The sequence below is a fragment of the Hippopotamus amphibius genome, chromosome X (genome assembly GCF_030028045.1).
Source record: "Hippopotamus amphibius kiboko isolate mHipAmp2 chromosome X, mHipAmp2.hap2, whole genome shotgun sequence".
Lineage (NCBI taxonomy): Eukaryota > Metazoa > Chordata > Mammalia > Artiodactyla > Hippopotamidae > Hippopotamus > Hippopotamus amphibius.
The window spans coordinates 99,677,541-99,700,636 of NC_080203.1; the positions used below are offsets into that span (position 1 = coordinate 99,677,541).

General features: G+C 36.9%; 1 protein-coding gene across 10 annotated transcripts in view; it reads left to right on the forward strand.

The window, feature by feature from the left end:
• The window catches only part of CASK (calcium/calmodulin dependent serine protein kinase), a 354,245-nt gene that overhangs the window by 290,695 nt on the left and 40,454 nt on the right, over nt 1–23,096 (forward strand). For all 10 annotated transcript variants that reach the window (XM_057717512.1, XM_057717505.1, XM_057717507.1 and 7 more), the window contains 4 exons: nt 6,999–7,076; nt 10,512–10,592; nt 13,870–14,058; nt 21,692–21,770. In XM_057717512.1, the coding sequence (XP_057573495.1) occupies nt 6,999–7,076; nt 10,512–10,592; nt 13,870–14,058; nt 21,692–21,770 (427 nt within the window). The remainder of the gene's footprint in view (nt 1–6,998; nt 7,077–10,511; nt 10,593–13,869; nt 14,059–21,691; nt 21,771–23,096) is intronic.

Here is a 23,096-nt window from a genome sequence, read left to right on the forward strand (position 1 = left end):
ATGAGCTATTTTTAAATGTTGGATGTTAGCCCCTTACCAGTCATATCATTTGCAAATGTTTTATCCCATTCAGTAGGTTGTCTTTTTGTTTTGTAACTATATCATGCTTGTGTGTTATTACACTAAAGATCATTGAAAGGGCATTTTCATATTTTTAACCTAAAGACAGTGAGTTTATATATAAACTTGAGCAGGAAAAATAGATTTTTAAATCTCAGAAGATTTTCTCTGATCTCTAGCTGCAGAAAATCGGCTCCAGTGCAGTAGTTGAATATCAGTTCCTTATATTTTAGTATTCAATCACCTTTCCCTAACATTTTTCCAGATTTCAAATGTATTTTTAAAAATACTGTTGGATATCGACGGCTGATCTGCTGAGTTCACTGAAAAGATGTAACATTGGAACTTTGTTCCTAATCACCCAGCTTTTTCACAGCAACTGTAAAGAAATTCTTAATATGATAGTTTATATTTCCAGAGCAAGACATTTCAATTCCCATTATTGTTGTGCAATATACACTTGTGAACACTGTTATTATCATTTACTAGGATCACAGACACATTTCATTACATATTTTGCAGATAAATATTTGACTCTTGAAAACTAAATTTTTTCCACCAGGGAGCTTCTTAGGTATCTTTGATTTAGGTGGTAAGATGGTGGTTGCTAATGAACTGTGTTCCCAGCAACTCTGCAAACCCATTCATTATTTGGCTCATGTCTGTAGCCTAGTTGCAAAAGTTATAATCTTTCTCAACTAAAGTACATTCTGGTCCACAGAGCTAGTTTTCTCTGTGCTAGAAACTTAGTGGGACACATAACCTGGTGATAGTAATTTTATAGGTTCTCCACCAACCATTCCATTTTAAATGTTGATATCACTAAGTGCTGTGTATAAACTATGAGCAAAGCAAAGGCTTCTATTTGCTGATAGAAAAGGAGAGTGAGATACCGTGGAGTATGGTAAAAAAAAAAAAAGAAAGAAAGAAAAAAAGAAAAGAAACTTGATTTAGTGTTTTGAATGAAAGTAAAAAATGACATTAACTTACTTTGCCATCGTTATGTTTAAAAATACAATCTTAGGAGAGTTCAATTTAATATTACCACCAACTTTAAAACAACCCATCTCAGATGTAGAATGTGGCCTCTTAACGGAACTGTGCTTTTATACTCCTTAAGACAGAAAGGTGAAGCATGTCCATGTAGCCGTGTGGGGTCCTATCTGACTCAGCGCCAGAGACTGGCAGTGAGCAGGCCTGTCTGTGAGTCAGGCAGCATGAAACAGTCTGTTCCCCTTGCAGCTGCTCACATTTCCTCGTTTTGCCTCGGGCTCTTTGTGTGTGTGTGTGTGTGTGTGTGTGGTGTGTGTGGTTTAATAAAAAGTGCTGAACTTGGGTAACTATAATTTCATTAGAAAGAGAAAACAAACAGTAATACATTCATTCTTGTTTTCTCTCTAGGAATCATTTATTAACAGTCTTCCCTCCCTCTGCCTAACCCTCTACACCTCAGCTTTACAATTACACTTGAAATCTTCAGATGGCAGGAAAGCAAATAACAAACAGAAGTGTATTTTGTCATTTCAGTTCACCTTGAATTTGAGCTTCTGGAGCAAGTGTTGGCGACTACAGCTGTCAGGCCAAATCCAGCCAGCCACTTGCTTTTGTAAATAAAGTTTTATTGGAACCCAGCCGTGTCCATTCATTTATGGACTATTAACAGCTGCCTTCACATACACCACAAGGTTGAGTGGTTGTGACAGAGTCCATATGGCCCACAAAACCTGAAATGCTTATCATCTGGCCAGGCAAGGATTAGGATTCTAATGTTCTTTAACAGGGAAAGGCTTGTAGTTGATTGCCTAATGTCTTTCAAATCACATGTAGTTACTTTTTTTTCCCTATAACCTATAAATGGCATTTTCTACAGTTCTTTCCCCAAATATTTTCTGAAGGTGTCTCCCTGGCATGAGACCGTGTTAGTGAATTCTTTTTTTTTTAATAAATTTATTTATTTATTTTATTTTTATTTATTGGCTGTGTTGGGTGTTCGTTACTGCACAGGGGCTTTCTCTAGTTGCGATGAGCAGGCTTCTCAGTGCGGTGGCTTCTGTTGTTGCGGAGCACAGGCTCTAGGCATGTGGGCTTCAGCAGTTGTGGCACATGGGCTCATTAGTTGTGGCTCACGGGCTCTAGAGTGCAGGCTCAGTAGTTGTGGTGCACAGGCTTAGTTGCTCCGCAGCATGTGGGATCTTCCCAGACCAGGGATCGAACCTGTGTCCCCTGCATTGGCAGGCAGATTCTTAACCACTGTGCCACCAGGGAAGTCCCTGTGTTACTGAATTCTAACACAAGCCAAGGCACTGGTATGAGAGAAAGGACAGCACGCATCAGGAAGCCAGTCTAGTCCCTGCTGCTCTCGCTGCAGGACCCTGAGTGTGTCACTTCATGTCACTGGACGTCAGCTCTCTCCTTCTTAAAATGGAGTTGAATTATGTTGATATCTAAGATCTCTTTTTCCTTGAAAAATTTTTGAAGTCAGACTTGAAACATAGCAAAAGAAAAGAATTAAATGTGGTCAAAGTATTTCTTAATTTTGAGGGAAAGTTTTTAACTGCACAAGCAGGACAAAAGATACATGATATCTGGTTCCTAAAGAAACAAGCTAAAATAAGTATTCCCACTCTGTTTATTTTTATATTACTCTGATTTTTAAAGAAAAATCTATTTACAGTTCCTATGCTACAGTTAAATACTCATTTTTTTTAAAGAAACACTTATTAAACATCTACTGTGTACTCAACCTCATGCTAGGTGCTGTTACCGAATGTCAAAGGACTCAAGAGTCTGATCATGGAAAAGAGAAAGAACCACTTAAACAGCATGTTCTATAATCATGTCCCTCAGGCAGCCAGTGCCCTCTTGGCTGTTAATGCCCGGGGTGTTGCCGGCATCCAGATGTTGTCTCTGTCCTGGGGTGCTTCTGCATCATCAGTGTACCCTACAGCTGGCCTCGGCAGCACCCTCTCAGCTCCTCCCTTCAGCCCTCTCAGCTCCTCCCTTCAGCTTGAACCCCACAGCCACTTCTGGGTCCCCTTGCTCTGTGCAGACAACCCTCTTAGTCTGGGTTCCACCAAGATGGCTCCAGCCAGATTACATTGACTCGCGAGAAACACACGTACTTGCCACAAAATACACTACAAGTGTGAGCTCTTGGCCTCTCACCCTGCCATCAGAGCCTGCCCCAGGCAGCCTCCAACCAGGAAAGAGGCTCTTTTCACTTGGGACCCCAAACACCACGTCAGGCCACTCTGAAGACTCACACAGCACTCTTCAAGTACACCAAGGTGGGCCTTGTTAATTGCTGTAACTCAACATTCATCCCTGCAGAGCATGAGATAGTGAGCTCTCCTTGCTGGCACCTCTCATTTGTGTACATAGTTATTTTGGAGCATCTACTATCCTTCACTTTGCATGAGGAAGGAAGCAACTCCCTTTCCTTTCCTCCCTAACAGGAAGGAGAAGGAAAAATCAAATGCTTCCTTGCCTCAGTCCTGTAACTTCGAATTCCAAGCATCTGTCATTATAGGCAGAATGGGGTGCCAGGGTGAGTATGGAAGGACCATTTTAGCTGCCTTTCAGCAAGTCCTGGAGGGATGGTCTGGCAGCTTCCTAGCAGACCACTTACTTCCTACTGGCCTTAGCTCTGGGCTTTAGCTGAAAGTCCAGGACAGCAGGCCAAGTCCCAAAGTCACATCATTCTAAGTATTCTTTGTACATGACAGAAGAGGGGTGGGTAATAAAAGATGATAAAGAAAGAGAAGCTACAGCCTTCCTTTGTTCTCAAAACTCAACCACCTCTCACTTGCCTCCGGACCTTGGGAAAACTGCACCTGAATTTCAACTTCGAGTCCTAAGTAGCATCTCGTAGGCAGCATAGAATATGAAGATGCCCTGTGAGAATGAGAAGTTGAAAAATTGCATACTCCTGACCACTGTTTTAAAACAATTTAGCGTTACATTGCATTCAGACTTTTCTCCATTGATGACTTTTATTTACCTGCTTTGCCATATTTCTCAAACAGTTTGTATTTGTTTTGGGTATCCCTAAAATATTTTGAATCCCCAAGGCGAAGATAGAGTCACAGAAATAGGGGGCAAGGGAATGAAGGTTGGCATGTCATGCATTACACATCCAGGTAGTCCCCAACTTGGGATTGCTTACTGAGATATTTCCTAGTTGATATTGCTGGGGACCAAAGTACTCTCAGGTCCTCAAGGGGATCAAGTTGGCATATGTTCCTGAGCCTTTGGTTATACATGTCTTTGGAATTTGTGAGTTCTTTGAGCATAGGAACTCTCATATTTTTCCTCTCCATAACCCCAAAGAATAGAACCCCACTGCCTAGTATATGTAAATATTAGATGGATAGATGGATCAACAAGGGGTCACTTCTTCCCTGTCCCTTCCTGCCTCAGTTCTTAATTACCCTGTTGGTTAATGAGCAGGCAGTTGAAATTCACCATCTATTCTTAACCACGTGGACACCATCCACTCCATCCAATGCCTGCCTTCACTGCTCCAGTCCTGTGCTTTCTTAGGAGCTGGAGGGGCAGAGCCCAGTGTCCCCACCTCAGGCAGAAGGTCCCTTCATTTAATTCCTTCCTACTGTATCTGCCTTTGATATTAAGCATCTCACCTCCCCTTCATCCCACCACTAGTTCCACTGGACTTTGGGTGAATGTGTGATCAATTGGATCAGGGCCTTATCTGCATGCCACCTGTGAAGCTGTAAAGCTAGATCTTTGGTTCTCACTTTGCTACTCTGTGCCTCAGTTTCCTCATCTGTAAAGTGGGAGTAGTAGGGATATCAACTTTACAAGGTTGTCTGAGATTAAATGAGGGAATATATATTAAGAACTCTGACTAGTAGCTAGCATCTAGTAAGTGCTCAATGAAAGTAACAATTATCATTGTTGTTATTAGTACTTCTACAGCTACTCTCAAAAGTTAGTAATGGGCTTAAGATTTACAAATATCTAAGGAGTTTATTAAAGCACAGTTTTCTGGACTTCCTTTTAAAATTCTGATTGAGTAGATCTGCAGTGGGGCCCAGAAATGTGTATGGTTAAGTAACTACTCCAGCTGATTCTGCTACAAGTCCTCAAGAAAGCACACTGATATAAGACCTAGGGAACCGTACTTGGCATCGTAAAACCAAGCCAAAAATAAAAAGTCTCCAGTGATAGAGTGAGAGCAATTCTGGGAGCTTGGAATTTTTGTTGCTTTGTGAGTTAAAACTAATGTGCATTTATTAAATGTGTAAATAGAAACTAATCCTAATCATGGTTGGAAATTTTGGAAGTAGCTTTAGTAATAGTCCTTGGTCAAGAAAAAGGCAAAACTTCTTGTGGTGAAATTAGGCATTATAAAGACATCATAAATGATAGTGTCATCAACTTGTAAAGCCTCAAATTAAATTTGCTTTTTTTTTTTCAAACAGCATTCAAGAGTTTAAAAAACATTTTTATTATCCATGTAGCTTTTTAATTTTGTTTGATTATTAATATTATGACATGGCAGGTGATGGCTATATCTATTTTTTAAATGTTAGATATTTTAAATGTGTTTTTTTTTAATTTATGATTCCTTACTTTGGCGGGGGGGGGGTTCCTCTGCTAGTTTTTATTGCATACGTACAGTATTTCATTTATCTATATAGGCTAGTCTGAGAACCTACACTGCATACAACATTATTTCTATGGAAAAATATATTCACTGGTTCCAAATTTCAAAATTCACAGTCTTTAGAGATGGAAGTCATTCAGAGGATGGAGACTGCCCACATGTATTCTACAGGAATTTGGGCAAACTTTTATAAAGGAGCCACATATCACTAGTTCCCTAAGTGTTAATATGATATTTTAAATAGAGCAGTATTTTAATAGCCTACTTATACTATTTATTTAACCTCTACTTTAGTAGTACTTTCTTAATACCACCATTTAAAATTGGTCACTGCTCTATCTTTACATTGCTATCATTAGGTTTTATCTGTCTGTCTACCTATCAGTCATTAGGAATTTTTATGTATGGTGTGGCCCAAATATTTACAAGTCATAAAGCTTTATCTTGCAGCAATATAAACAAGTCTAATTGTAATCTGAAGAATGTTTATGGTCTTTGACCTCTCCACTAGCATTGGTGTGCATTGTAGGGGAGGAAAAAAAGAACAGAACCAAAACCAACCCCCCCAAAACTCCCCACCTATTTTAGAGAAGTTAGGAAATAGAAGTGGCAGACTAGCCAAGATCATTTTAAACTTTTCACTTTTCAGAGCAGACTGTTGAATGAGACATTTCGTCTGAGGTAGAAATTAATATTTTAATTGCATTTCTACACTACAGAGATTTTTCTCTAAAGAGTCTTCCAAAAGTTAGATTTTGGATTATTTAGATTTGTGGAATTTTTAAAATATAGGTTCTTTTCAGTGTCTTCTCGTACTCTGTGAATTTACAAATTAAAAACGGATAAAGGTTTATGTCCTTGATTTCTTGCTGAAGAATGCCAGCACTGATACTGTTAATGAACAGCCCTAGTAAAACAAGTGTAACCTTTAGTGAGAACATTCCTTCCTGGAAGGAATTGGGTTTGCCCTTTCCCAAGATTTAGATTTCTGTGAAAATTCCTTCAGACATGTCTTGGCCAGAAAGCATTCTTTCACTTTACCCTGTATTCATCTTATTAAATGTTGCTTCTGTCAGAGGGAAAAAATGCTGTGATTACTGAAATATTGATGATTTTTTAAAAGATGTGTAGCACTCATCCTGACGAGTTTCATTTGAATGAATAAGAGATTATTAACAAGAACATCCCACTGAAATCATCAGCCTGCCTTTTTAAGGGAAAAATATTGTTTAGTGAAATAATAAATATGAAGCTCTGAATTTTAGCAAAGAATTATGAATGTTGATTGGATTTTCTCCTTTGCTTTTAGCTGTATGACAAAATTAACACAAAGTCTTCACCGCAAATCAGGAATCCTCCGAGTGATGCAGTACAGAGAGCCAAAGAGGTAAGTGATATATATTTTGTAAATGTATTTGGGTGTCGTATTTGCTACCTTTAATGAAAACATTTCTGCCGCACAGTAAGAGGCAGTTTCCTTGAAGTCACAGTTGGACCATTATACTCAGGTTTAGTATTTCTAAGTTTATCACTGAGCATTTACATACAGAAAAGAAAAAAAAAATCTCATCAGCAACATTGCCTAGATTTCTAGTTCTGGTTCTGCTATGTAAACTTGAACACATTAACATATCAATTTTACTTCTCTTTTTAAAAAAAAAAAAAAGAAAAAGTTATTTTACCACACTTGGTGGAAATAGACATGCTATGAAAATTTGAGTTGCTTTTTTAAGGTGGTAATGTTTGAAAGTTAATTAAATATTTATAACAACTAAGTTCAGAGAGAAGTCATTTTTATAAATTGCTGGTTAGTGTACATCTTTCACAAACTTAACGTTTTTATTATAGAAACATGACATTGCAGAAAGTTTGGAAAGTAAAAAGTCATCTATAATCGCATCACCTTAACACAGTAATTTTCATTTTTGCATATCCTTTTCTAATCACTATCTATTTGCATATAAATTTTTGTGTGGTTACAATCAAAATGTATCTTTCTTTTAACCTAATATAATAGAATAAGCGTTTTTCCGTGTTTTTACTTGGTCTTCATAAATAAGTTCTAATGATGGCATGCATAAGTTTTCTTTGCTGTTACTAAATTATAATAAATTAGCAATGCCTCCTTTGTTAGACACCTAGTGGGGTTTTTTTCCCTCACTTTTTGATGTCATAAAAGTCTTTAGACAAATATATATTTTCCTTTAAAAAAATTATTTCTTTCTTTTTTTTTTTAAATTATTTCTTATCAAGTGAAATTACTAAGTGAAAGAGTATGAAAGACATTATTCCTTCCCTATCAGATTTTAAATGCAAGACCTATACTGGAAAATATATATTCACTGAGGACGAAGACCAAAGTCGTGGGGGCTGCTAGGCCTGCCCACTTGGTCAGGGCAGCAGTCAGGAGAGGTTCTCTCTGAATTAGGAGACCACACCCCAGTGTTTAAAATCATAGGTTATGAGCGTATCGGGGACCAGAGAGAGTATATTGTTTCATCTTTTGTTTCACTGGTAGAGAAACTCAAAGCATAAAATACACCAAAGGAAAACTGGCTTGTCATCATTAGACAATATGAATTAACAGCATAACCAGCATTTGTTAAGAGTACATTTAGGTAAGAAAGAAACCTTGTAGTTTTTGTTTGTTTGTTCTTCCCTGAGGAGGTGGTTGAGTAGCACTGGCTGAGATCTAAGCCTTAGTCTAAGTGACCTGAAAACATCCCTCCCTGCTCCAGGATTAAGATTCTCAAAGGCAAGTCAGGAGATTCCCGCTGGGTACATGACTTGCGTGCCCCTGACATCCAATCCTGCTGAAGCAGTCCTTGATCGGCTCAACTTTTAGAATTGAGTGCAGTGTGTATAACCACTCTGAGTCCACCTATCTACAGTTGGAACTGCAGTAGTATGTTTACTCTAGAAAGGAACAAAGGCCTTTCCCTGGGCTCATTTCACATAATCAACTTTTAAATGGGTAAACTCTATCCTAGTGGTAAAGGATAACTTTTGAAGAACAATTTCATTTGAAAACAACCATTTAAACCTCTACAGAGAAAATGTTAACAACGAATTAGTGAAGAAAATGTGAGTGAAAAGAGAAAAGTTTTTGATTGTGTGTCTTTTTTTAAAAAGTATTCTCTTGGATTCCCTGGCAATTAATTCTAGGAATCATTGCTGAGATGTGGTTTTCTCTATGTGAGGAGATGAGTGTGGAGAATAACATTGATTCTGTCAGGATACAAGGAAAAGTACTCAAGTGTTTCTCTTCTTTAAATTGTTCTTATTTGAGCCTTTGTCATTTTAATCTTTCTGAAAGGAATTGACAGTTTTGTTAATATAAAAGAAAGCTGTTATCAACTTTTATTACAGAGTCATCTTGATGGTGAGTTTGGAAAATGATTTACAGAGATATTTTCCCATTAAGCTTAATTAAGTTACTTATAGCTATAATAAATATGTATTACAGATGTCTTTTTTTTTTAATTAATTTATTATTTTTTGGGGGGGTACACCAAGTTCAATCAACTGTTTTTATACACATATCCCCGTATTCCCTCCCTTCCTTGACTCCCCCCACCTCGAGTCCCCCCCACCCTCCCCGCCCCAGTCCTCTAAGTCATCTTCCATCCTCGAGTTGGAATCCCTTTGTTATACAACAACTTCCCACTATCTGTTTTACAGTTGGTAGTATATATATGTCTGTGTTACTCTCTCGCTTAGTCTCAGTTTCCCCTTCACCCCCCGCCCCCTCCAAACCTCGAGTTCTCCAGTCCATTCTCTGCATCTGCTTCCTTGTTCTTGTCAGAGTTCATCAGTACCATTTTAAAATTCCGTATATGTGAGTTAGCATACAATATTTGTCTTTCTCTTTGTGACTTACTTCACTCTGTATGACAGACTGTAGTTCTATCCACCTCATTACATATAGCTCCATCTCATCCCTTTTTATAGCTGAGTAATATTCCATTGTGTATATATGCCACATCTTCTTTATCCATTCATTTGTTGATGGGCATTTCGGTTGCTTCCATGTCCTGGCTATTGTAAATAGTGCTGCAATAAACATTATGGTACAAGTTTCTTTTGGGATTATGGTTTTCTTTGGGTATATGCCCAGTAGTGAGATTACTGGATCATATGGTAGTTCTATTTGTAGTTTTTGAAGGAACCTCCAAATTGTTTTCCATAGTGGCTGTACGAACTTACATTCCCACCAACAGTGCAGGAGAGTTCCCTTTTCTCCACACCCTCTCCAACATTTGTTGTTTCCAGATTTTGTGATGATGGCCATTCTGATCGGTGTGAGGTGATCCCTCATTGTGGCTTTGACTTGCATTTCTCTGATGATTAGTGATGTTGAGCATCTTTTCATGTGTTTGTTGGCCATCTGTATGTCTTCTCTGGAGAAATGTCTATTTAGGTCTTCTGCCCATTTGTGGATTGGGTTATTTGCTTTTTTGGTATTAAGCTTCATGAGCTTCTTGTATATTTTGGAGGTTAATCCTTTGTCCGTTGTTTCATAGGCAATTATTTTTTCCCATTCTAAGTACAGATGTCATTTTGTTTTGTATTTCTCAATAATCTTTTAAGTTATAGTTGGGTAATGAAGGCAGAGACTATATAGCAATTTGTTTTATTTTTTATTACCATCAATGTAGTTCTTTTATATATTAATAACCTTTGAATAAAATGAATTTTTTTCCAAAATAATTATTTTGCCTGCCATAAAAAATCCATTCATAATTTTTAATTTAAAAGAATTCTATATTTTCTAAATCTAGCATCTTCTTTATACTATTATATATATTGCTTATTTTTTTAGGTATTGGAAGAAATTTCATGTTACCCTGAGAATAACGATGCAAAGGAACTGAAGCGTATTTTAACACAACCTCATTTCATGGTAAGTAACAAACTTCTATAGAAATAAAACCTCACTTTCAAAAAAGTTTTTACTAATCCTTATGAAATATAGCTATCTTCATCAAATGTGCTTTTAGCCATATATTATCAGACTGTTAAGATTACAATACCAGATAATACCAAATACACTAAAATTTTGTTGTTGTTGTTTACTTTGTGTCACAGTTGTAAAGATGCTGTTTGCCAATCTCATAGAATTGGAATAAGCATTAAATAGGTGATACATCTCCTGTGCTTAGCACAGTGCCTGATATATGCTTGATGCCTAATAAATGTTAGCTAATGAATATTATTAGTTACTTCATAGTATCTGTCATGTGTAGGGCACATAGCCAGTTCTCAGTAAAACATTGAATAGATTAGGAACTGCCATTTGCATATAGGTTAGCTCCGCCTCAACTGACTATTCTGTGTAGTGTGTTTACCGTAGATAGAAACCTGTACATTTTGGACAGACATGTCTGTCTATAAATTGATAAGTAATCTTAGCTCAATTCCGAGAATGATTGTAGGACCGTTTGAGACCCAGTAGACCTTTCAGATTTGAAGTAAGCTAAATAAAGAAATTAATATATACCCAAATAAAATCCTTTTTTTAAGGTTAAGGTGTTTTTCAAAACCATTAAAGCTCAGACAGCCCCATCTCTCACAACTTACATACCTTCGAAGCCTTGGTTTATTTGCTTTTCTGACATCAGAGAGAAATTAGTATGTGCATTGCTATTAGTAAACATTTTCAGAAATAATAAATAGTTCTTAATAATTTCTGAACACCCAGCTAGGTGCTTAAAAGACATTTTCATTTACTCATCAAATACGTAAATGCCTACCACATGCCAGGCACTGTGCTGGGCACTGAGGATAGTGGTGAATAGGACAAAGAACTTCCATTCTAGGTGGGGCATGGAGCTAGAGACAGACAGTGAATTGCTGAATCGTGCCTCATAACATACTTGAAGAAAAATATGCAAACTCTGATTTTCCTATTTTTTGTCATACTCTTTTTTAATGGCTTTTAAGTTTCATTTTGTGGTAGCAGTCTTTTACAGTGGCCAGTAGCAGTTAATATCAAGTATGACCTCATTTGGTGAAGTAATTTAAGGATTTTTCTCTTAAAGTTCAATTTTGGTATTATTTTTGTGATTGTGGGCTTATCCTTCCTTATAAATAATACATTAAATACAAGTGTTTGCTTATATAATTTAAAAGGATGGATAGAAATCATTTGCAAAAAGCAGTATAAACACTTTCTCCAATCCATGTAACTGGCATTATCCTAATGAAGCTTGGTTGTCTGTTTACCTGGGTATATATCCTCCAGTCATACAAAGCATGTTTTTTAAAATTCACTGTTTATAGAAGGTACATCTGTAATTAATACAATGAACCTAATTTTAACAGATGGAGTTTTTCAATTTGTCTATTATTAATTTTTGCTTTCTGCCCTAAATCTTACTCTCCTAAGTGGCTACAGTTAAACCGGCAAAAGAGGGATTTCCCCACATAGCACAGCCACCACCACATTGGCCTGGGGTACTAGTGAAGCGGGTAGTCAGGGCACTGGTCAGAAAGCCAAGGTCCCCAGGACCATTGTGGAGCCCTGCTTTCAAGCTGCACTGCTTAGTGCCCCTCACCCAGACCCTAGTATAGACCAGCCCTCTGAGATCTTGAAAATATCTGCCATTTCCATTACAAATTCAAATGGGTATATTGCTCCAAGCCTACGCTCTATTGATGATTAATCAACATCATCTTCTTTATGATTTTACCACATTGTTTTTGCCTCGTATGCATACCTTTAAAGTGAAAATAGCCAAGTCATGACTTTGGTAAATCTTTTAATTAAATAACCTAATTTGAGGTGCTACAGGTTGTACTTAAGGCAATTTTAATTATGTTTCATTATCTCTAGATATTTCACCATTCAGATCACAGATTAAAATAGAACTGAATTTATAGTTAGCACACAAGAAAATATAATGTATAAGCACCAAACATACTGATACTCAGCTGTAAAATTCTCTTTGAAGTAGAAATGTTCAAATATTCATGCTTATTAAAAACTTTCTTATGATGGCAGAAAATGTACAGTAAGTAGAAGAATAGCCCTTTTTAGGGAAACAAGGGATATTTATTACGCAGTTTCACCAAGATGACATATGGAGAGATCAATACAAAGAAATCACTTTTTCTTTGTTAATGGGCTTTGCAAAAAGAAGTCATAGTAATAACTGTCAACTTATTTTGTATTTAGGCAAGTGCTCCAAAAAGTAGAAATGAATAAAAACATTAAATAGGTTTAGATTTTGAGCTCCATATCATATGATATTTTGGGAAATTACATTTCTTCAGGTACATTTGCGTATGTTTTTATTTCTTTTACTAAGTCTTATGTTATAAATTATCCTTTGCATTATATAGAGTTATTGTTAATACCATTGATGAAAGATATTTGCTCAGTGCATCAATTATTGTAGTTTCTTTTTAAATTTGTTTCCATTTTAAGCTCCAGCACAAATTTGTCAGCTCTATGTACAAATGATTCTTTCTGCTAAATTATTTGAAATTGCATTATGTCTGCCTTTAATTGAATAAGTTAGTTGAGCACTTTTTCATAGCATCAGACAACACCTCTTACCCAGATAATCAACAAACACACCCATTCATTGATTGGCTCACTCATTCTTTCATTTGTTCCTTCATTTTAAAAAAATCCATCTATCATGATTATTTGTCACAAAGAAATTATGGCATGGCTATATCTGGGTGTAATGTGCTTTGAGTTCTCTCTTTTTTTAATAAATTAATTTTTTTATTTATTGGCTGCAGTGGGTCTTCACTGCTGTGTGTGGGCTTTCTGTAGTTACAGAGAGCGGGGGCTACTCTTCATTGCGGTGCGCGGGCTTCTTATTGCGGTGGCTTCTCTTGTTGTGAAGCACGGGCTCTAGGCACACAGGCTTCAGTAGTTGCGGTGGCTCACGGGTTCGAGAGCTCAGGCTCAGTAGTTGTGGTGCATGGGCTTAGCTGCTCCTCGGCATATGGGATCTTCCCAGACCAGGCTTGAACCCATGTCCCCTGCATTGGCAGGTGAATTCTTAACCACTGCGCCACCAGGGAAGCCCCAATGTGCTTTGAGTTCTCTTTAGATGAGAGAGAAACCTTTGAGAGGCAAAGAATAACTTTATATATGTTTATATAATAGACTTCTGCTGAAATAGTTCTATTATTAACATTTTATTTTCTTTGTAAAATATCAGGCCTTACTTCAGACTCACGATGTAGTGGCACATGAAGTTTACAGTGATGAAGCATTGAGGGTTACGCCTCCTCCCACTTCTCCCTATTTAAATGGTGATTCTCCAGAAAGCGCAAACGGAGACATGGATATGGAGAACGTGACCAGAGTTCGCCTGGTCCAGTTCCAAAAGAACACAGATGAACCAATGGTAAGTAGGAAAAGAAAGTTTTCTGTAGTCTCATAAAATGCCAGCATGAGTTAGAGCAGCTACCTTCTACCTATAGTACTAGGAGGTGGGGAGGAAAGGAGGGCATGGATAGTTTTAAAGAAATCAGTTTCCAGATCCTCAGTTCAAGGGCAACACCATACCCCCACCCCTGCCCCCACCTAAAATTGTTCTGATACCATGCCTAAGGTATGTTGGCTTTCCTTCCAACCTCTCCTTTCACAGTTGCTCTTCAACCAAAAGAAAAAAAATCTAGAGTGTAAAAACCTCTGGGGCAGCAAAGAAAGGTACAGTTTGAAATATTGGAATTGGTGTTGAAAAAGTGAACATCTAAAATTCCTTTTACAAGTCTAGTGGTTTCCAGATCTTTTGCCTCTGACAAAATTAGAGGAAGACAAATTTGGAAGACATTCAAAGAATTGAGTGCCATTGCTAAAATAAAATTCCTTCCATTCGCATCTACCTATTTAATGTGAATTCATTTTCTCAGTACTTAGGTGTAGCATTGGAATAGAATTGGTGCTGAACCCTGCCTCATCCTCATAGAATTTTGATAGATTGGGAAGATCAAGGAAAGGCTTCTTGATGTTAACTGAGGAGAGTGGGCAGGGAGAGTGGAAACCATCCAGGCAAACCAAGTAGCATATGCAGAAACCTGCTAGTGAAAAGGCTCTTAGCGTAGTTTCAAAATGGAAAGAAGGCACCACAGCTGGACTGTAGAAAACAAGGTATGTAGCAGGAACAGGACCTCACAAGTGTTGATTCTGTTATCTTAAAAACAGTGGGAGGCTATTAAAGAGTTTTAAGCAGGGAGATGAGATCAGATTTTCATTTTAGAAATAATTACTCTGGAGAATAGATTAGAGTGGGGACAAGAGTAGATATAGGGAGACCAGTTAAGAGACTGTTATTGTAGTAATACAGGGGAGAGATGATGGCACTCTGAACTAGAGGGATGGATGTCAAATGGAAAGAGGTGAATAGATTTAACAAAAGAGTAATTCGATAGACCTTGATAATGGATTGACAGTGGGGACTGAAGGAGAAGCAAGTATCGAGGATGACCCTAAGCTTTAGGCTTTTCACATCCAGATGGACAATGATACTACCCACTGAGACAGGGAATATTGGGAAAGTTCCAAGTTTTAGGAGGAATCATTTCCTTGGAGAAAAGGAAAACATTGAGATGTATGCATTCACATCTTTTCCTCAGAGCATAGAAAAGGGATATTGGGATATAGGAAAACAAATTACTTAAGGAAGTTGCCCAGTTACTTTCCAAGTTAAAGGAAGAGTTACGGAGCAGTGATCCTATGATTGCGATTTCCAGAAATAGACATTTGGGTTGTAATTCTCATTTACTGTTCTTTGCCAGTTATACTATATTATCTTAGCACTTACAGCAGACAGGGGACATGCAAATCACCTCTGGTGCTCTCCAAACAACTCTTTGACTTAAGAGCACATGTAGTAGCAGCTTTTGGGTACCTCGGGCAAATCACTTCATGTCAGTGGCCCTCGTTTTGCTCATACTTGGCTAAGCATGTATTACCAAAAGCACGCTTGACTCCGTGATCCCCAAAATCCCACTCAGCTCTGAAAGTCCAATATTCCCCTCATTCATTTTATATATTCATTCACTAATTTAGCAAATGTTTTTTAAGTGCCTACTATGTGTAGATCGCTGATGCCAGTGACATAGTGGCAGATGAGACATGGCCCCTCCTAGAGCTCAGTTTCCACAGGGCTACCTACTTTTTTTTTTTTTTTGGCAGCACTGCGGCGGGGCGGGGCGGGGTGGGGGTTGGGGAGGCGTGCAGGATCTTAGTTCCTCAACCAGCAATAGAACCCGTGCCCCTTGCACTGGAAGTGCAGAGTCTTAACCACTGGACTGCCAGGGAAGGCCCAGGGCTACCTACATTAAACAAGCAAATATGCACTTCAGCACAGTTTGTTTAACAGGTGCAGTTATGACAGAGCTCTAGGGGAGAGAAGGCTGTGTCAGAGAAGCAGGAGAAGGGGTGCTGTTCAGCCAAGCAGAACAGACAGGAAAGTGGAAAGGACCACAAGAAGGAGGCCCAGAAATGTCCTGTGATCATCATGTTCTAAAGCAACCCAATGACAGTTTCCTGATCTTCTTTATGAAGGTTAACTACATAGAAACATAGACTGAGTAAAAGCATAAAACTGTACCCCTGAGTTACATTTTTCAAAAAGCACAAAATGGCCTTGAGTCTTCCCTAAAAGTCTCCTTAAAGAAGCCCTTCTCTCTTCTGTCTTCTGTGATCCTAGTGAAGGTGTGTATTTCTTCTCCTTTTAATTGGTTGCCATAAAAACAGAAATTATTATGTGAAATATATTTTCAATAATATAGTTTCTATTTTTTAATACAGCTTCATTTGCTTGCTTATTTGTCCTATTAAAAATATATGTTACCGAAGCGAGAGAGTAGCACAGACATATATATACTACCAACTGTAAAATAGATAGTCAGTGGGAAGTTGTTGTATAACAAAGGGAGTCCAACTCGAGGATGGAAGATGCCTTAGAGGACTGGGGTGGGGAGGGTGGGGGGGACTCGAGGAGGGGGGGAGTCAAGGAAGGGAGGGAATACGGGGATATGTGTATAAAAACAGATGATTGAACTTGGTGTACCCCCAAAAAAATTTAAAAAAATATATGTTACCATGCAGGATATACTTGTATGATTTCTTTTGCTTTTTGGACCTTCTACAATGTATCCAACTATGTGTGCTAGGTCCATCCCCCAAAGTTGATATACTCCCATTACACCCTTGTTTTCCCGTTCTTAACATCTCACTTATAATTATTTCTCTATTGATTGAGACTCCCATAGTTGCAAGTGTTAAAGACCAAACTTAAAATAGCTTAGACAATAGGGAAGAGGCTTATGTAAACAAGGAAAGATCAGCAGTTTACCCCAAGCTGGGGTAGGTTCAGCAGTAGCTGGGCCAAATCCTTTACCTGGAATTTGGGAACTTGTGAACAGAGAAAACATGAGTCAATTCATCTATGCAGAGAAATGTTTGAAGTAGACCAAATTATAAATATTAACTCCAGTTGGTTTGAGGTAAACTTTCCCTAGCCATGAGAGACCCTGTCTATCTCATTCACTACTGTGCCTAGCAGAGTGTCTGCCATATAACAGGTTTACAGTAAATTAGTTGAATGGGTACATTAATTTATTAATTTCAAGGATGGAACCCCCATTGTACTATCATTTCCCTTGTGAAATTAGATGTGACTTACACATTAATTTACAGCATTTTTCCAGGAACACCTCTCTTGGTAACTATACATGCTGATTGAATGTACAAGTCGGAAATGATACTTGAACAATGCAGTTGAATGTGGGACTAGAAACATTTGATAAATCAGTTTTTCAAATTGCTTCCTACCACTTCTAAGAACCACAAAACAGGAACCACGCAAAGTTATATTTTGTAGAATTGCACAAATTCAGACAGGATCTAGATTATAAAGTCTCAAATATTTTCATGGAACTTTCTAACGGAATGTTATTTTCCAATAAAGAAGATAAGACAGAGTCCCCCTACCCCTAATCATCTCAAATTCAAGACCAGTTTTCACCAAGGGAGCTTGTTTAAAATATAGATCTGGGCTCTATTCCAGACTTCCGGAATCTAAATCAAAGAGTTTAAAAGTCAATATTATTTAAAAGGTCCCCATGTGATTCTTAGAATCAGCCAAATCTAGTCCAAAAATATGTTTATGAAAGCTTGTCTTATAATGGTATATAATAGGAAAGTAAAAGTAATCTATTCCATAGAATAGTATTCTGGCATTAAGTATATAGAGCTTCCACTTCTAACCAAGGTGGAGTAACAGGGAACAGATTTACCCTCTCACCTGAAACAACCAAAAAAGAATTTTAAACACACACACAAAATGAAAGAACAGTTTTCAAGACAGTATACATCAGGCAGCGCAAAGGACAGTGATCCCTAAGAAACAGAAAGCAAATAAGGTGAGCCCTATGATTGCCCCACCTTACCAACATGAGAGAGTTTCCAGGCCAGAGCACAATGAGGGGGAACTGAGGCAGAGCAGGCAGATCCCTGAGGAGACGGAGTTGAGGGCCTGGGAAGACCAAAGCAACTGAAGTTCATCGGACTGAGTACTGAAGAGGAGGGAGCTGCACAAAGAGAGAACCCTAGAGATCTATAGAGGGACCCCCTCAAGTATTCATCAGCACATTTATGAGAGGAACCTATCCAGAGCCAAGGAAAGACCAGACCATCCAAAAGGATTAGAGGGAATAGTGCCCAACACTCACTGCCTGTTCCCACCACCCAGACTAGAAAAACCAATTCAGGGGGCATTGTGTAGAGTGCTTAGGAAGGTCTTGCCTCAGTAATGAGGAATAATTAGCCCTAGACAGAGAATTGCTCCAGACCTGCCTTAACAAATCATGAAAGCAAGATCCAAAGGATCAAACTGTTTACAAGTAACTGAACTACATCCCAGGACAAAGCTTAAGAATATTTATAGGAATTTAAAAAATCTAGCATACAATAAAATAAAATTCACAATGTCTGCAATCTAATCAAACATTACTAACCATGTAAAGAGGCAGGAAAATGTGACCTATAATGTGGAGAATAATCAATCAAAACTGACACACAACCGACAAAGATATTGGAATTAGCAGAAAAATTGCACTATGGGATAAATGTCAGATCAGACATTTCAGAAGAATAGATTAGTGAACTCAAAAGACATAGCAATAGAAACTATCCAAAACAAAACACAGGAAAAGAATTTTTAAAAATGAAAGGAGTATCACTGAGCTGTGGGACAGCTTCAAGCAGCCTAATATTTGCTTAATTGGAGGCTATGAAGGAAAAGAGAGTGAAGAAGAGAAAGAAAATATATTTGAAGAAATAATGACTGAAAACGTTCCAAAGTTGATGAAAACTATAAATCTGCACATGCAAGAACCACAGTGAACCCCAAGCTTAAGAAACATGAGGAAAACAACAGCAAGGTACATTGTAATCTAACTGCTTAGAACTTGTAATAAATAGATCTATATGAATGATATCAGATTTCTTACGCAAAACAGTACAATTAAGAAAAACAATGACTTTAAAGTACTGAAAGGGAAAAAAAAACTTTCAACTTAGAATTCTAAACCCCGCAAAGGTATCTATCAAAAAAATAAAGGCAAAAAAATAACCAAACAAACCATTTTCAGACATACCAAAACTGAAAGAATTCAGTAGACTTACAGTGTAAGAAATGTTAAAGCACATCCTTATCATTTAAATCTCTCTAAAAGATAAGTGGAAATCTAGATAAAAATAATAGCAATGTGTTTGGGGGTTTTTAACACGTAAAAGTAAAATGTATAACAGTGCAAAGGTCAGGAGGAAGGAAGTGGAAGTATACTGTTACAAGGTTCTTATACTATACATGACATGGTGTAATATCACTTGAAGGTAGACTGATAAGTTAAAGATGTATGCTATAAACCTTAAAGCAACCACTAAAACAACAAAACAATTATAGCTAATAAGAAAACAGGAGAGAAAAACAAAATGAAAATAAATTAACCAATCCAAAAGAAGGCAGAAAAAGAGGAAAAAGGAAACATAGGACAGATGGGACAAATAGAAATTAAATAGCAAGGATATATATTTATACCTAACTGTATCTGTAATCATATTAAATGTAAATAGTCTAAATTCCCCCACATTAAAAAGCAGAGATTGTTAGATTGGGGTGTGGGGGGAAGCAAGACTAAAGTATATATTGCCTGCAAGAAATGCTTTATACATGAAGACAAATCATTTCAAAGGAAAAGGATGGAAAAAGATATACTATGATGACAACATTAATCAAAAGGAAGCTGGAGTGACTATATTAATATCAAAGTATATTGTCAGACCACAATGGAATTAAATTAGAAATGAATAACAGAAAGATGTCTGGAAAAATCCCCAAGCACTTGAAAACTAAATGATGCAATTCTAAATAACCCATGGATGAAAGAAGAAATCAGAAGGGAAATTTTAAAGTATTTTGAAGTGAATTGAAATGAAACCACAACATGCCAGAACTTGTGGGATACTGCTAAAGCAGTACTTAGGGAGAAATGTGGAGCACTAAACACCAGTATTAAAAAGAAGAAATGTCTTAAAACAATGACCTCAACTTCTACCTTAAGAAATTAGAACAAGAAAAGGGCAAATTAAATGCAAAGTGAGTAAAAGAAAAGAAGTAATAAAGATCAAAGTGGAAATCAATGAAATAGAAAATAAAAACAATAGAAAAATCAATAAAACAAACTCTTCCTTTAACAAGATCTGATCAATAAAGGGAAAAAAAGACACTAATTACCAATATCATGCATAAGAGAAATGACATTACTACAGATTCTACAGATATAAAAAGAATAATAAGGAAATATGGTAAACAATTTTATGTCAATAAATTCAACAACCTAAATGAAATAGACAAATTCATTGGGAGACAGAAACTACCAAAGCTCACTTTTAAAGGAATAAACTAAATTGCCCTATACTATTTAAAAATTGAATTTAGTTTAAAAAAACATCCCTCAAAGAAAACTCCAGGCCAAGATGGCATTACTGGTAAATTCTACCAAATATATAATAAAGAAATGGTACCAGTTGTACACAAACTCTTCCCAAAACATTGAAAAGGAAGGAATTATTCCCAACTTACTATTTTTGATGAGAAGGAGAAGGAGGAAGAGGCAGCTAGCATTACCCCAATATCAAAACCAGACATTCTGCAAGAAAAGAAAACTATAGACCAGTAACCATCATGCATATAGATGCAAAAATTTTAAACAAATCCATATCTTAAAAAAAGAAAAATACATCATGATCAAGTGGAGACTAATCCATTAATACAGCTCTATAAGAGCCAAAAGCTAGAAGCAATTCAGTGGGTGAATGGATAAACAAAATGGTATATCCATACAGTGGAATATTCAGCAAGAGCAAAGAATGAACTATTGATACATGCAGTGATGTCACTGAATCTCACATTGTGAGTGAAAAAAAAGGCAACAAAAAAGAGTTCATACTGTATGAGTTCATTTTTAGAAAGTGCAAACTAATCTATAGCCAATGAAAGCATATCAATGGTTGCTTGGGGATGTTGGGGGTGGGGGAGCAGGGCATGGAGGGATGTGAGTAGATTACCAGTGGGCATGAGGAAATTTTAGGGAGTGATGGATATATTCACTATCCTGATTATGATGATGGTTTCACACATGTATACATGTATCACACTTGTCAAATTGTACACTGTACATAAGCATATGTCAATTATACATCAATAAAAAATTTTAAATTATTAGCAACATGGAAAATAATTATAAGATTAAAAAGCATTATACAAAATGTATGTATACTATTATAGTAATCAAAATATCAAAATTAATATTTCTGTCATGGCATAGTGGAGTTTTCTCCTCCATTTTCCATATTTTCTTTAATGTTTTCCTAACTTTTGTAATTAAGGTTATCTACAGCAGAATCACAAATATAAAAAGAAGTGCCCTCTCATAGTAATTCTGTTTTTGCTTAACTTTTTACAGGGAATCACTTTAAAAATGAATGAGCTAAATCACTGTATTGTTGCAAGAATCATGCATGGGGGCATGATTCACAGGCAAGGTAAGTTCCATATATAATTCTTTCTTTCCTTCTTTAATTTTTTTCCTGTAACCTAGTGTTTTATGATCCATATAAAAGATCAGTTTGATTTATGGTTTATATAAATGGTTTATTTAAGTTATCTGTCTTTGGTTTTAATCACTGTTGGCCTCCATTTGCTTTTATTCATCTCACATGCTCCAACCTGTAGATACTCCAGAGAGGGTATATTACAATTCTGTTGCCAGAGCATCTCTGAGTCACTCTTTAGATCCTGACTTATTAGAGGCCATAGGAGATAAACTACAGTATTATCATATCAGGCCCCAGGATATATAGAAGACATCTATACTGGGATATAAGATATACATGTATATTTGCAAAGTTAAATGACAGTTGAAGAATTGCTCTCTCATTCATTCAGGAATGAGGTATACTATTTATAAATTAGGAAATTAGAGTTTAGTAAATAACATTATAAAAATTAAATGGCAAAATGAGGGATATCAAATCTGTGATTAAGTTCTTAATACCTGCTACAGTAAGTGCAGTCATTCTGAGAAGAGAATTCACAAAGGACTAAAGTAGACAAAGAATGATTTTTTGAGAAAGTGAAACTATTGTTAACGCTCAGGTGGACAGGATTTGGACACGTAGGTTTAGGCTCCTCTTTGAAAGGACTCAGTTATATGCATTAGTATTTGGAGCCTGATCCAAAAATGATTCTCCTGTCCAAAAATTAGACTTCCTCTCTTTGAGATCGTGTTATTTTTGTACTTAACACCTCGTTCCTTAACCCTGGAGAGCAAGATAACACCATAAGCCTTTTGGTGCCTTCTCGTCCTCTTTAGAGATGACTGCTGTGTACACAGATGGTGTCTGGCGTTACTGCTGCCTTTAGAGGAAGCTATAGGTTTTGTGAGTGAATAGCACTCACAGGAGGATGTTTGGTTTTAGAGTCCCATATGAATTTATTATTTTTAATAATTTGCTGTAAATTCAATAAAGTCACAACATCATTATTTCTTTAATCTCTTTTTCTTATATTACCACACTGGCTAAAACCTGCTCTCTTTAATAGAAGTGGTATAGTGGACATCCTTGTCCTATTCTTGTTTTTAAAAGGTAGCTTTCCAATGTTTCCAGAAAGAAGAACATTTACTATAGATTTTTAGTAGATACCTTTTATTGGGGCTGAAGAAGTTCTCTTTTATTCTTAGTCACTGGACATTTTCATTATGATTGGGTTTTGAATTTTATCAAATGTTTCTTCTGCATCTGCTGAGATGATTTGTTATTTTCTTTTTATCTATTAATGTGGTGAATGACTTTTAAAGATTTCTTAAT